The sequence below is a fragment of the Corapipo altera genome, unplaced genomic scaffold, assembly GCF_003945725.1.
Source record: "Corapipo altera isolate COAL_440 unplaced genomic scaffold, ASM394572v1 70, whole genome shotgun sequence".
NCBI lineage: Eukaryota > Metazoa > Chordata > Aves > Passeriformes > Pipridae > Corapipo > Corapipo altera.
The window spans coordinates 7584021-7599748 of NW_020884911.1; the positions used below are offsets into that span (position 1 = coordinate 7584021).

Sequence of the window (15728 nt, forward strand, 5' to 3'; positions counted from 1 at the left end):
TAAGTACACATTAATTAAGAATTAACATAATTCTGTTCCTTGAGTATGGTGATTATTAAAATGTAAACTCAGTGAACATACACTTGAGAGGAAGCTGCCAAATATTTTTAAAGCCTAATTTTCAGTCACCCTTTATTTATTTTTTGATTAAGAGAGAAGAAAGAAGATGGCACTTGACTTTCTGAAACTTTCCATTTACTTCTCAGATATAGCATCAAAAAGTTCCTGAGTGTCCTTAGCTGCTGATAGGACAAATCAGGAATGATTTAGATTTACATGGAAAGCACAGACATGGGATGACATTTTGAGAAGCACCCAAAAGGCACATTTGTGAAGCTGTTCATAAGCTAAAGGACCAAGAAAATATGCAAGGGGATTTTTGGGCATATGTGCTGACCATTAATGCAGTTTTCACAGTTGAATTTTGAGAAATTTACATTCTTAGGCATTGAAATGCTTTTAGAAATCTGGCTGTTGTAGTACCACAAATGAGTTTTTAAAAAATAATTCTATTTCAGAAGACCTATGTGTCTGGTCACTTCCAACACTGTCTGGAAAACAAGATTAAACCTTTGCTTTGCCACACCAAGATTAACACCTGAATACTCTTGTAAGTGTTGATGAAAAGTACCTCAGCAGTGACCTGAGCTCTCACACCACCCTACAATTAGCCACACTGTTTTGAAATACCAGTGGTCTGCAGGAGGCTTGGCTCTCCAGAAAGCATCTTTTCCCAGGCTTGCTGGTGTGGGAAATGGGAAATGGCACAACAGGGACCGGTTTCTGTCCAGATGCATCTTGCAGAATGAAGAGAATGAAGTTTGCTGATGATTGTCAGCTTCCCCTTCAGTTTGTGTTTCGCTTTGCCCTGTGTGTCTGGTTTTCAGCTGACTTTCTGAACTTCTTTGTGTTTTGCAGAATGCCAAAGCCAGCTACGACTTCAGCAGTAATGACCCCTACCCTTACCCCCGCTACACAGATGACTGGTTTAACAGGTAAGTGGATTTTAGGCAGGCTTGCCCTTCACTTTGGTTTGCTTAAGAAATTCTGAGTATTTGATGACATTTGTAAAATGGCTGTTTTCTGCTAAATTCAATGGTCACCAGAACAGACGCTGCAGTCTCACTATTGCTTGAAAATTAGAGGTTACTTATGACTTCATTTTTTTAGGTAACCTCTAAATAGCACTGAACAACCATTTTATAGTTTATAAATGAAGTTGTTGCTTCAGAAGAGTGTATTTTTAGATTGTTTGAATAGGTGAAAGCTACATACCTTTTTGTCAGCTGTCCTAGGACATTATACAGTAAACCAAACTGTATAAACTGGTTTCCCATCAACTGTGTCTGAGGAAGTACTACTACCAGCTAATTTTAAAGGCAAGTAAGCTGGAGAGACTAAAGATTTTTTTGGGGGGGAAAAAGTCTTTTCACTTCATTGTAGGCTAAGAAGGCAGAAAAGCAGCATGGTGCAGAATGACCAGTTTAAAAACAATTAGATGTTAAGTTCTGAATCATGTATTTTCACCTTGATTTAAGGGCAGTGTACAAGAGTAACATTTTTCTAGCTACTGGAGAAGTTCAAGTCCACATACAATGACTGGAAAGCTGTTCTGTTTTGTTTATAAACTTGGAATCAACAGTGCAGCTGTGCTTGTTGTGTTAATTCTCCTGAATACATAGTGAATGCCCAAGACCCATTCCTTCTTCAGTATGTTCTGAACTTGGCTCTGAACGTAGCCAGTTTTCAGCAGGAGAAGGACTGGTCCTCAAGGTATGGTATAAATAAGAATGGCCCAAAAGAAAAGACTTCAGATTTTAGAAAGTGTGACTTTTTTGGTTTCCCTAAACTTTTTTTCTTTCCCACATGGCATAGAAACGTGACAGATTTTACAAAACATGTGTATCCCAAGTTCTGCATTTGTCCCATGGAAAAGCCCTTTCTGACAGCTCCTAGCAAGACATTAGTGTAATCAAGGGTGCAGAGTCCAAGGTACTCCCACAAGGTGTGATTATAACCTGGTGGTCTCAGCATACAGCACCTCTGGATCTGCCCTGAGGTCTCAGCAGGCTCCAGCTTAGATTTTCAAAAAATTGTTTCAGGACTTTTTCAATGAAATTTCCAAATGTCTTCTAGGCAGATGTTGCCAGTATTTATGTAACAGTAGTGCCGAGGATTTGAAAAATTTTCAAGGTTTCAGGGCTCAGTCTTAGTGCTTATCAAAAAAATATTTCAGGCCTATTTGATGTGGTTGGGATGACTGACTGGTCTTTGAGTTTTGAAGGGGGATTTTTGTTTTTATTTCTAAAGAAGTCAATTGTAGTTCTGTCAGAGTGCCACAACAAAGAAGCAGCTATGCTTCCGCCTCAAACAGAGACCTCCTGGAACGGATCAAACAGATTTAGCAGCTGTGATGTCCTTCTTTGTAGTCCTGCCATTTTTCAGCTAAAGCAAGATCTCAGAGAGATTTCTCCTTCATTTTGGGGAAGGACATCTAACATTTTTAAAGTAGTATGAACCCAACTGGTGAAAGGAAAGTCAGAGAAGAACTAGGGCTCTAATTTGTGAAGGTCTGCTGCCTTTCTGGCTTTATTTATGCAAAGGATCATTATAGGAGAAAGATATCACTTAGCTCTGGAGAGGAGGAAAATTAAATTTAGTTTTAGTGGGTAATGGTGGCTTCTGTCGTTTTCAGTGTGGAACTGCATACAGCTGTGTTCTGCCAAGCCCCATTAACACCGATTGTGCTGCTGTCAAGTACTTTATAGTGGGGTCCAGTTTGCAGTCCTCGCCTGTTCTTCAAAGTGGCCCTGGAGGGAGAGTTACCTCCTAAAGCCTCTTCAAACAGACCTCAGGCATCCTGGATGTGGCAGAGGTCATGGTCTCTGGTCCTAGGTGCCTCTGGCTAATTTCAGACACTTAAGTGAAAAAGCAAATGGTCACTTTTGACCCAGTCTGTGGTAATTAAGAACATAATTCTGGTTTTCATAGAACTGCAACACTTTCTTCTATTTCTGGAGGGAATGGGGAGCTCAAGTCAGCAAGTCAGGAGGAGGAGAGCAATGCAGAAGTTGCTCTGCGGATTTACTTCACTATTCTTTTGAGAAAAAAAAAGTGGTACCTAGAGTGTATAGTATTCTTTGCCAATGAACCTCTGTGATGATGGGATTCCCTACCCCTGGTAGTGTTCGAGGCCAGGTTGGATGGGACCCCGAGGAGCCTGATCTAGTGGGTGGCATCTCTGCTTGTGGCAGGGAGATTGGAACTAGATGATCTTTAAGGTAATTTCCAACCCAAACCATTCTGTGATTCTGTGAACATTGAGTTTTCTTTCATGAGACGGGGAATTTTCTACCTTGCAAGGTAAATCGTGGGAGCAACACATGCAGTAAAGCATCCATTTCCTACCTTCACAATATAAAAAAGCTTTAAGATGAAAGATTTCTTGTTTTCTCCAGATTAAGATGCAAACCAACACACTGTATTGTTGCCGTGGGATTTATGATGCTGAAAAAATCTCCGGAGCAGTTAATTAGGGGTGAGATAAGAAAAGGGTTTATTTTGCCAAGGCAGAAGATGTTACAAGACGCGCGCCCCTGTGCCTGAGATGTTACATTTTATAATACAATCCTTCCAATCCCAGATGTGTCCACCCTGTGGCCTTTGCTCGGGACCGCCCCGAGGTCCACCCCTGAGAAATGGGTCTGGGGTGCATTTCGGGACCACCTACTTCATCACCTTCATCATCATCAGAGCACAAAGGGTACATAGTTACCTAATTCTTGACTTCATTTTGTTGTTCAGGCCCTGATATGCTGTTCTGTCAACTGTCTAGGCCTTGCCTTGACAAGAGACTAAACATCTCTGCTGTGTTCAGGAGTAGGATTGATATAGGGAGCATAGAATGGGGTAAGAGGGTTAAGGAATGTGTAAACTAAGGGTGCTAGAGGGAAAGGGAAAGGGACAAGGGACAAGGGATGCTGCTTTTAGAGTCTACCTGTAAAACTTATAAGGCTTACCAATATTAGAAAAATAAAAAACCATTAGGGGCTTAAGGCGTCAGTATTCAGCTGTTCAGGAGTAGTTGTGACTCTGCATATTTCTTTGCTATACAGTTAATTGAGTTGATGTATTCCTGTATAAGCTATTACCATGACTTCTGACTTCTGAATTATTGTTACTGGTAGGTTATAACTGTCTGCTCTGACAGTCTGTCCATATGTGTAGCTCTACAGGTGCATCTGGATAGGGAGTGATTACACTGAAAAGCTGTTCAGAGAAACCTGCAATAAAGGCTCCATTTTGCTCTGTTTGCAGTCAGTGATGCACCTCCCATTGAATTTTATGCATGCAGGAGTATCAGACTCAAAATAGGATAACATGATATCCCTTTTTCCTTGAAGAATGCGTTTCTCTGTGAGCAATTCAAGTGATTTGTGGAACAAGAAGCAGAGGACTGATCACCCAGGGGCTTTTGTGAGGTACCAGCTGCATGTGCAAAGTGTCATTAGACTTCAAGAAAAAATGGGAGGTTTTGCAGGGAGTATTTCATTAATCACAGCTGCTCTGCTTGTAAGCACAGATTCCCCTTCCACTTGGTTCTTTTTAAGGCTGCTGGAAGCACTTTGGCCTTTCCACCTAACAGCCAGTGGCCTATGAAACCAAGCTAGGTGGATTTTAGAAGGGCAGAGTGTGGTGCCTCAGACAGGGAATTGCAGTCAGGCAGTTCAGCTGCTGCTAAAGGCAGAGGCATATGGGTGGCTGGGCAGCCAAGGGATTTATTCCCGTGCTTACTGTACTCACTGCTTGGCTGTGTTCAGACCCACAGCTTGGGGACCAAGCCAGGAGAGGGGACACTGGGACAGAGCTGTGTTTGAGCCTGAGGAGCAGTGAAAAAACCTGAATCAACCTGTTCCCAAAAACAGAGGCAGCCCCACAACACTCAAAGTGATTTTTAGGAACCACTTTGGGAACTACCTGTGATTTTGAACACCCTCTCCTCCTGAACCACATTCAGTACCTTGGCATTTTCCATGTTGTACAGTGTGGAAGTACCAACAGGGATCAGTGATAGCTTGGCCTTTCTGTACAGCCCTCTGATTTCTTGTTGTGAGCATGCAGAAGGCACAGTTTGGGCTCCCTATCTCAGAGCACTGAGATTACAAATAACTGATCCAAATAACCAATAATTATTTCCACTCCTGTGGCCTTTGTATATTCTCTCACTCAGATAAGAGTTAGCATATATTCATTATCTTGGAGACCCCATATTCTTCAGAGGTAAAAATGTCGTTTACTAGTTAAGGATCCAAAGCAAAGTAGAACACTTTCCCTTCTGCAAACACTCAAATGCTTAGAAGCTGATAATGTCATGTGAATAAAAAGGGGATGTCATTTGCTTCACAAAAGTGTCCCTGTGAGCTCTGCATATTTAGCTGCTGTCCAGTGCAAGCAGCTAAAATGATCAAGATACTCAGATGGTCCCAGCTCTTGAGACTGCAGCTCTGCAGCTGATGGATGGGTCCTGTTCTTTGCTGTCTGCAGAAGCATTTCAGAGCAGATGAAAAAGGACCTCAATGAAAATATGTGCCACCTCTGACACTTTCAAAAAACACATTGATAGAAGGGCACACACAATAGCATTGGCAGTAGGTTTTAGAAACAAAAGTAGTTTTTAAAGACAAAACAGAGTGAAATTTTCATGACTTGTACAGGTACCTTACTTAAATGCAGAAGGCAAAACTGTTTTTCAATTGAATCCCCTTCTTCCATCTTATTTTTTTCATGAATGTTCATGTAAAATGTTTTCATTTATATAACATTTATGGAAAACTTTCTCCACTTACTAACATATGACTTGCTCGTCTTGCTAATATGTGGTTTACTTTTGAAGTAACTTGTTCAAAAGTGAAAATATTCTTCATTGTCTTCTGTCCCCTTGTTTCGACCATGGGAGTAATAGGGAAGAAGTCAACACTGTAGAGAAAGGGTGTGATTTGTGCTCATGACATGAATCACTTCATAGAAACCACAATGGGTTTATCAATGATACATGAACAGCAAATAGTGCTAAGTTGGAAAAGTCTGCTATTTGCCATTAATAATTCAACCAAATACATTTCCACTCACTCATATGTGGTTATTTTTTTTCTCTAGTCAGCAGCATGATATTGAAACCCCGAGCTGCTGGAACAGACCTGCTTGCAGCCTCCATCATAAGGGCCACAGTGATAGGGAGGCCAGGCAGGGGAAAGGACCTTTTTGTAAAACCTTTTCACAAGGGAAGTCCTAATACAATTTTTCTATCTGTGAGAGAAAGAGCTCACCTGCCAGTGTCACTGATTTTTTGCACCCCAGCATCAGTCAAGCCAATTTTTAACAAAGCCATTTATTCTGCTCTGTGGCTTATAGCTACCCCACAGGTGACTAGATAATGAATGCCTAGCACAGTGTGTTTTTTTCACACTTCCTTGAACAAGGGCATGAGGAAAAACCTGCTTGATTGCTGAAAGAAATTTGTGCAGCAGCTGAATAACAAATGTATGTCACTGTTCTCACTGCCCCCTTTGAAAAAGCAACATACATGAGATCTTCAGTCTTTTGTGATGATTCACTGTGTACGCTCAAGACCGGTCATTTGCTTTCATGGAAGTGCCTTTAAAAATATATTCTTCCAAGTACAGCAGGAAATGTTGTTGCTTCTCACCCCTTTACTAATGTTACTCTCACCTTTGCTAGAGGTGCTTAAAGGGAGAGAGAAAAAAGATGATTAAAACTTAATTCTGCTGCCTCCCAGGGTGGTCCATCTGATAGTTCGGCATAGCCTTTACAATACAGCACTGTTAATCGCTTGAATCCTTAACTTGCTATAGGAGCAATGCCGATTTTAATGCACAGAGTAGAATGCATGAGCAGTAGGATGGGTTCATATTGATTCAACATCTTAAACTTAAAGAAAAGCCTGGCAGCAGCACAGGTTTCAATAGTTTTCCTGCTGTGCTATTTTTTAAAAACTAGGTTGTGTTGTCCATGTTTATCTTGTCTGCAGTTTAATTTCTGTGATGAATTAGGAGAAAGGAAAATGCACTTTCCCTTCCTCCACAACTGTCTGAGAGTCCCTGCCTGTTAAAGGGTCTCTGTTAAGGGCTGCAAAGCACTTCAGAGACACCAGGTGTTTTTGAAATGCTATATGTCAGCCCAAACCTGGACCTCTGTGTCAGAGCAGAGACATTTCCCACTTGAGCAGAAAGAAGTAGCACCATGAGCTGACAGCTGGAGCACCTTGGCAGCTCCTCCGGGAATTAGGCACTGGGGGAGAGGCATGCATGTGCTCTCAGGTCTGACAGCTTTGGGTCTGGTCAGCCAGGCCACAGCTCTGCTGTTGAGAAGTGCAGTGACCATTTTAGCTCCCTTCTGCTATTCCGTCTTGGTATTGCACCCACCTCTTCCCTTAGCATTTCTTTTGTGGGTAGGGATATGCTCCTTGCACATGTTCAAATAGCAAAAAGTCAATCAGCCTTTGTTCTGCAGGGTTCAAAGTAATGAGTGTCATGCTGTCAAGCCACAAAAATAAAGGAATTAATATTGATCTTATGTTTACACTGTCCTGTCAGGGGCCTGTTTCCTAACGACTAATATTTGGTAATGAGGCAGAACCTCTCTGACAGAGTTAAAAAGAAATAGTCTGAATAACTTTGCAACAAAATGCAGTGTTAGTATGCAGAGGGGAAGTTGGATACCTCCTACTTCAGGAAGGAATGAGCTCATCCAGGTATCCGAGAACAGCACTCAACAATTTGCCATGGAATGGTTTTCCTCTGCAACACTGAGAGCTGACTGAGGCAAAACAAGCTCTTGGTGATCCAGCTCAATTCAGCACATGCATTAGCTGGCATTCATGTGGGTCTCTCTGTCTTCCCTTTCACAGCCATGGGACAAGGTGTGCAGGAGAGGTGTCTGCTGCTGCCAACAACAACATCTGCGGCGTGGGAGTAGCCTACAACTCCAAGGTTGCAGGTACGGTATAGCAATTTGAGGGATAAATAGTCACTGTGCCTCAGGCAGAACTTCTCCTGCAGAGCCAGGGAGCATTGCCCAGGACAGGACTGTAGGTTGGCACCGGGCCATATATTTATTACTTTTCACAGAAGCTGAGGAGAGGAATTTCTCCATGGCTTTGCCTTTTCAATCAAAGACCTCTTTAATAGCCCCTTTAATAATTTTGCAAAGGAACAGCTCTGCTCCTTCCTGTACCAGTTCCTGTTCATGCGCTGATTTTCAGTGCTTCTTCCCTGCGTACCTGCAGAATCATTTCTGGCAAATCTCATTTTTCAGAAACTATTTGAAAAGGCAAATCTCATGCTGGTCTTACACTTTAGGCTCTCACAGGGCAGGGCCTGCAGAGCTGTAAATCTCTTTGGTCATTGGTTTCCTCTGTTTCAACAGTGATGCAAAATGGTAGGAGCAGATGCAGAGGATGAAATGGGTAGTACCCAGCATTCACACTTTGTGTGTGTTGGGTGTTTTTACTTCTAACAGGCTCTTTTCTGTGCAGATAGACTGAACACAGTGCTTGGAGTGAGTTAGGCTCTTGGACACCATGTGTTAGTTTAGTTTAAACTGAAGAAATCCAGTTTTCCTATGGTTCCATGTTGAGAAACGAGCCACAGCAAGCAGAAATAGACGCTTATGAATTTCACTTAAATTCCCCTGATCCACACCAGGACACCAGTGTGTATGCAGCTGTTGCTTCCTGGGGATGGTTCACAACATGTGTGCATGGACAACTCTGCTCTGCTTGGCCAGTCCCTGTTTCACTGCAGTGTCAGAAGAATCTGGGGAAGGCTACATTTTGTCTGTCACCTTACAATCAAAAGTGAATCTCCACTGTAGAGGGGCACCAAGCAATGTTTGCTGAGCTGTTACCCAAGAAGTATCACTGGCCAGCCCTGTCTCGTGCATGTCTCCTTTCTTCAGTAATGGTAACATCCCCTTCAGGGATGGACATTCCACAAAATTTGCACTCTGGTAATAGCTACTGTTAAAGGAATGTGAATTGGTGCGTGGGATTTTGGCTGAACCTTGTCTGTATTATTCACCTAACTCTACAACTTCAAGATGGATACTTAAAAATAAATAAGTGGAGACTTTTTCTGGTGACCAACAGCCTACAAATAATCTTCTCTACTTCCCCACTTCCTAGCAAAATCCCCACAGGATTTTGAAAGTGCCAGCCAACCTTCCTCGCCTGAGAACAGTGTGCACCTGCAGCACCACCGTGTGGTACATGGGAATGTGGAAGTCTATGCAAGTTGAGAGTCTGCTGCTGTCATTGTTCAGGGTCCATGTTTGCAAGTGGAACTGGAAGTTGGTAGCCAAGGAACTGGAGTGTCACTTGTTTTTCTTCTTGTACCTCTTTTTTGCTCTGAAGACGGCTTGGCTTTTCCTGTTGTTTCGTCATCTCCCCAGGGTCAATAATTAATTCTGTGGTTTCAGTGCAGATCTGCATTTTACAAGTACATGAAGGGATTTCTCAATCATTGAATTTGACTTCGTCATTTCTAGCTTGAAATAGTAGATCAGGAATATGCAGCTTTAGTCTGGTTTCTATTTGAATATTATACCACTTTTTTCCAGCCTCATATTTGGCATATGGGGTTTATATTGAATGTAGTAAAACCACTGGTTTCTGAATCAGGGTCCTTACCACCATTCGCTCTGTTTGGCTCTGTGCTACTGATTTCTATCCCATCTGTGTCCTAAACCATTGGGAAAAACTGAACTTCCACTCAGGGCTACAAATGAAAGTTGGAATGAATCTCTGGTTACTCAGGTCTCACCCAGAGGCCACCGACAGATTGGCTCTCAGTGAATCTGTCCTATGTGTGGGGCATGATGGATGTAAGGGCTTGCACTGCTGTCTGTCACACTCTGGCTTGCTTATAGCCAACACTTTGAGGTTTTATGAAGTTGACATGTCCTAAGATTGTATCATTTAAACTCTTAACTCCTGCTGCAGTGTGGGTTAAAGGAAGCAGGTTTTAGTTTGCTTTTTTCCTCCAAATACTGGCCATATTTTGCTATTGCATCTGCATGTTGACACAATGATATTTTTCCAGGAAATTGCGGTGTAGTGTGTTTCTCTCCTCTGATTAAATTCTGGAGAGCCACCAAAATAAATAGAAAAATTACTTGAAAAACTAATGACCTGTCAACACAAAACTGAGTATTAATTCGATGAGGGTGACCTTAGTCTTTTTCCCTAGTTGTTACAAAATACTACTTTACATACCATTAATATTATTTAAATGCTACAAATTTCTGAGACTGCTGAATACGAGTATTTTTGAAGTGTTCTCCAATAGTAGATGGAAAATACTGTGTAATGAGAAAGCTAACAGTAAAGTACTTTCTCTTTCTGGGCCACGCTGCCTTGCTGTGGCTGGGTGTTTAATACTGGCATCCTGCTGGGTAAGCACACCCTGGTGAAATGGGAATGGCGAGTGTGGAATTACTGAGTGATTGAAATTGCCAGTGAATTAAAATACTTGTATAACCAGGGACCTTCTGCAGGTGCTGAGATTTTATCCAGTGCTGGGTAATGCATAATTCATGTTTATATTGATTAAATCTACAGGTATTCGAATGCTTGACCAGCCATTTATGACAGACATTATTGAGGCTTCCTCCATCAGTCATATGCCTCAAGTCATAGATATATATAGTGCCAGCTGGGGGCCAACTGATAATGGGAAGACTGTGGATGGACCTAGAGAGCTAACACTGCAAGCCATGGCAGATGGTGTGAACAAGGTAACAGTCTTATTAATAATCTGGGTACTGGGGCAGAATGGTGTGTACAGGCTCACATTGAAACCAGTGATTTGGGAACACAGTGCAGTTGTGTAAATTATTCCAACCTTCAGCATATTCCAGTGTTAATTGGTGTTCTTTCTGCAATATTTTGGCAATATTTTGGCATTGCTTTTATTGTATAGTCTCAGTATACTGTGTTTATCTCTAGTCTGCTTACATATGCTTTTCATATGCCAACACAGTCAACAAGGAAGAGCTTGATCCTGTAAATATTCCCCATGTTGAAACATGCCAGCTGTGCTGCTGATGCCACATTGTCTGTTTTGGTGTGTTACCAATTTAATTATTGTTTTGGATTTAGAATGTCTTTCAGGTCACTCATATAAGGTCATTATTATAGCTTGATTCAACTACAGCTGTTTAGATGTTCATGGAGTAGTATCATTTCCCAGTAGCAGGAGCCTCCTTGTTTATTCCCACCTTTCCACCTCCTTCTAGGAGCAGTCTGTGGTCTTTGTAAAAGACATTCAATATTGTCCTGTAATCTCTCCAGCCTGTACACTATTAGAAGGTTGGGGAATATGGGTGCCAGAACTCAAGAAAAAAGCAAATCAGCCCAAAACAAACCTTGCATGGCGTTGTCTGTATCTCTTCAGTGTCATGCAGCCAGATCAACCACAGCTGCTCCTGGTAATGTAGGGAATGAGCCTCCTCCCCTTGGCTGATTATAGATGGCTTTCCATATTGACAAGATCTGAAATTCCCCAGAACATCTGGGGTGGTTTTGTGTGGGAGCTCCACAATTACTCAGTTTTCCATCCAAATTGTTTCGTCCTCTTACTCGTGCCAGTTTCTCCCACTCTCATCAGCACCTTGTTATGAGCAGCACATTCAATTTACCCTGTTTTGTGACATGATAATTAAACCTACTGCTGTGGTAAGTAGTGAAGCCTCTAAAGCTTTCTCAAATCCTGAACCCCAAATGTTTTGCCTATAACAGATTGGTTATAGTTATCCTCATGCTCCTGCCCATAAAATTGGCAATATACTGCAGTAACACAGGAAGACTTATCACAAATTCCTCCTGAGTCTGCTCAGTTTTATAGTATAAACTCTACAAACCTCTGATGAGTTCAGAGTCCCTCTGAAGTCATCTTACACAAGCTGTGTTTGTTCTTGTAACTTTCTTTCGTTTACCTAGTGTTTCTGTAAAGATGCCCTTATATACTTTGGTCTTGAGGAGGATCTTTCTTAGGTATGTGGCAGTTTTAGCAACACCTTGATGTCTTAGTTACTTGGTCTTTCTTCCACTAATGTGGGTTGGAGCAGACATAAATTCTGAAAATAGAAAAATTCCCATATATTTTTTGCGTTGATCTCCTCACATGCAGAACTTGTCTAAAAGTAGCAGAAAAGGCACAAATAATCCTGGCAGAGGAATGGAAACTGAACTGAATAGAGTTATTTTACCCTCCAAGAGAAGCAGATTTTAAATTGTAGTCATGGGGGGTTTTATAGTTTGGTGTGTAAAAGATCTTTCAATTAACTTGCTGTCGTGTTACCTGATGCTTTAGTTTGTGGAGTTACACTGGAATTAACCTCTTGGAATGTCAAGTATTGCAGAAGGGATTTTTCTTTTCTGTTTTTTTGCCTGGTTGTTGTCCCATACCTGGAGTGCTGGGCATATTACTTTTTTAATTGCCTTGCCCTCAGGAGTGTCTGTGATTCCCTTCAAGAAATAATTTGCAATATTAAGATCAGAAAGGGCCCTGAGGTCACTTGGGTTGAAGGCTTGGGAAGGAGAGGGAACAGTGACAGTGCTGTGCTCTGGCACGACTTGCTCTCATACCTTATCAGAGACGTAAAATCAACAGGAGAGCCTGCATTAAGAAAGCAGTTCTGTCAGCCATTGCAGAATTAGGAGGATTCTACCCAAGAAAAATGCTGTTTTCCAGGGAAAATTACACTTCATCTTATAGTGGCAGTAACCCAGCTTATTCCTGGCAATACCTGCACAAGAGACAGCCCCACCCCAAATAACTCACTTTGCATTGTGATCATACCTCTATCTACCCTTATTTTGTTCATTACATTTCCTGTCTTAGAGCGATTTTTTTGGGAATGGTTTGTTCTGATCTCCTTTTGCGGAGTGCCAGATTTTCTAGAGATACCTCAAGCTGTCAGTGGATGCTGGGTAATCTCCACAGTGCTTTGAAAAACACACTACAGACTGCATGCAAACGAAGACTAACAAGCCTTTGATATAATATCCTTTTACCTAGTTTAGGTCTATAATATATGCATCAAATTCTCTATTGACTGTACAAATGTAAGTCTAATTTATGATCGTTTTTCAAAGTAACCCTCCTGTTTATTAAAAAGGATCTTTTATAAACAGAGACAAATAAATGTAGGAATTCTTCTTATCAGCCTAGAGCTGATTCTCACCAGTGATGGTTCACGAATTAATGATGAAGCTGAAATATTGTCGGGGAGGAAGCAATATGCTGAGAATAAAAATATGTTCTTAAACTAAAAGCAATGCTTCCAAATGTCCTAGAAGGCAATGTAAGATCTCTTTCATGGAGCAAGATTAATATCCTTGCTGCTAATGCAAAACTAAAAACTAAAAAGTAAGTAGGAATGATACAAAATTCTCACAGGGAAGATGCAGTTAACTGAGCTGACAAACACAGATAACATTTACCTTGTTGCCACCACGCTTGGGTGAAACTCACTGAAAAGAGTTTAATCCTTCCCCCAAACTCCATTGCACTGTCATGTCCTTTAGAAGTCCTCCTTCCAGAGCTGCTGAGATGTGGGGGTAACTGGTCAACTGATAACAACAAGATGATGAAAACTGCAGAAACTGTGAAATTTCTTGTTAATAAGTCTGGTTTTGTGGCTTAAAGCCAGGTAGCCATAACTATGTGGACTAAGGCTGACATGTCTTTTATATCTGATTTATCTTCTAGTTGAAGATGTCCCTGCTTATTGCAAGGCAGGTTAGACTAGTTGACCTTTAAAGTCTCTACCAACCCAAACTATTATCTGATTCTATTTTCTTACCTTTCCGCTTCCATTACTCGTTCTTGGCATGTGTTAAGCTCATCCTTGCCTTCTGTCTTAATCATGCCTTCCCTTCGGTGCCCTGTTTGCTTGGAAGGTAAATAGCATGAATAGAGGCAGCACTAAAATAGAATAATTGAGAGCAAAATCTGTCCGTCACACTGGCAACTCCTTTATAGACTCTTTTAATAACTGCATTTCTAAGGCTGAACACAAAAGGGATGGTGTGTGCATGAACTTGGTGTCAACATAACACATGTAATCAGAAGGTCTTGGGAAAGGGACTCGAGCTGCTTTTTGTTAATAAGACACAATCCTACTCATTTTTTGAGTGCAGTCTTCCTTCACTGTTCTATCCCATGGTTTTAGTTCAGGGACAAGAGTCAGCAGCTTGACTGGATTCCTGAGTAGTGGTAGTTGCACTGCAAAGACAAATGAGCTCACAGCTGAATTGAGGTGCTTGAGAATAGGGATTAAAAAAGTTTCTTACACACAAACGTCCACAAGAGCTTGACAATTACTGGCACTGGTCTGATACAGATGAACACCCTTACCTAATGCACATTTCAGCTGCTAGAAAAGATGTATTTGAGATGTAATCGGAAAGGACCTAATACCTAATACAGCATGTTTAAAGTTGAAATTTTTAAAGACTAGTTTGAAACTTGTGAGTACCCAGTACCTGCCTAATGAGGGGGCCTTGCACTCCTTGTATGTATAGTTTGACTGGAGAAAGCAATACTGTGTAGTTTACATATCCCTTGTCTGAGCTGTGCTTACCCACTTTGGGGCAGGACAGCTTCGATAGGGAGGTAGGGATGGTAGATGGAAATCCTGTGATAGCACATCTCTCTTAAATAGAGACTTTTTGATGGTACTTTGCATCAGAATTGTATCAGCAGTCATCTTAAACAGGAAAAGGCTACTTAGGTCAAGAACTAATTCCACTTGTTTTATGGTACATCCTGTCTTTAATGCAGTGTGTCCAGTAAACATTTCTTACTTGCCATTTTGTGAGTCCAGCTCTTTCCATCTTCAGTTATTGGAATTTAGGGCAATAAAAAGAAGTAATGAGCTAAGCTAGTTTCTATCTATTGAATTTTTATGATATAGGCTTTTATATTACTAGGTTGTGAGGGATTGCTCACGGACAGAATTAATTCCTTGAGACTTCACTGGCTTAGCCAGAATATATAAGACATGATCCATTCGTGCTTGTGCTGGTGAAAACATTACTGCTTCCATAATATGATCCTACCTAAGAAAATGCTGCCCAAGTACAAATTGCCAGGGGAACAGTATTTAGAATTTATAGTCTCATCATGGCTTTGTAATTGGGTTGACCAATGAAAGAAGAAAGGACATTGTTAAAAGCAAAGGGAAATATTTCTCATTTACCTCTCTCCAAGGGCACAGACATTTTGTACTTTATTGTACTTTAAAATATGCTGAAGATGGCACGTTAATGAAGTACATGCAGTTAGACATTTCTAACATCATTTTATTTGCTCAACAGCCAAATGAGGACATGGAAATTAGTTTATGATCTGGCAACCATCTGATTACTCCATTTCTGAGTGAGCCCAACAAGCTTCTTTATAACTTGAGAGCCCTTTACCATTATATTGCCATTGTGTCTGAAATATGCCTTATAATTCCATACCTTGTCTTATTTGTGTAAGATAAAAACAAACCTTATTAAAACCCCACATGAGTATGTTGTGTCTTCTTTGAATTCTGAACCCAGTTCATCTGAAAAGGATGTTTTCAGGCTTTTGTAAAACAGCCTGACCAGCTTTTCCAGCCTGGTGACAGGATACGTGACTTCTGACTGAGTACATGAC

At 41.2% G+C, this 15728-nt stretch overlaps 1 protein-coding gene across 1 annotated transcript in view; it reads left to right on the forward strand.

Moving 5' to 3' along the window:
- The window catches only part of PCSK2 (proprotein convertase subtilisin/kexin type 2), a 103810-nt gene that overhangs the window by 70885 nt on the left and 17197 nt on the right, over positions 1 to 15728 (forward strand). The window contains exons 6-8 of the mRNA XM_027653892.1: positions 919 to 995; positions 7928 to 8016; positions 10637 to 10812. Coding sequence (XP_027509693.1) covers positions 919 to 995; positions 7928 to 8016; positions 10637 to 10812 — 342 coding nt within the window. The remainder of the gene's footprint in view (positions 1 to 918; positions 996 to 7927; positions 8017 to 10636; positions 10813 to 15728) is intronic.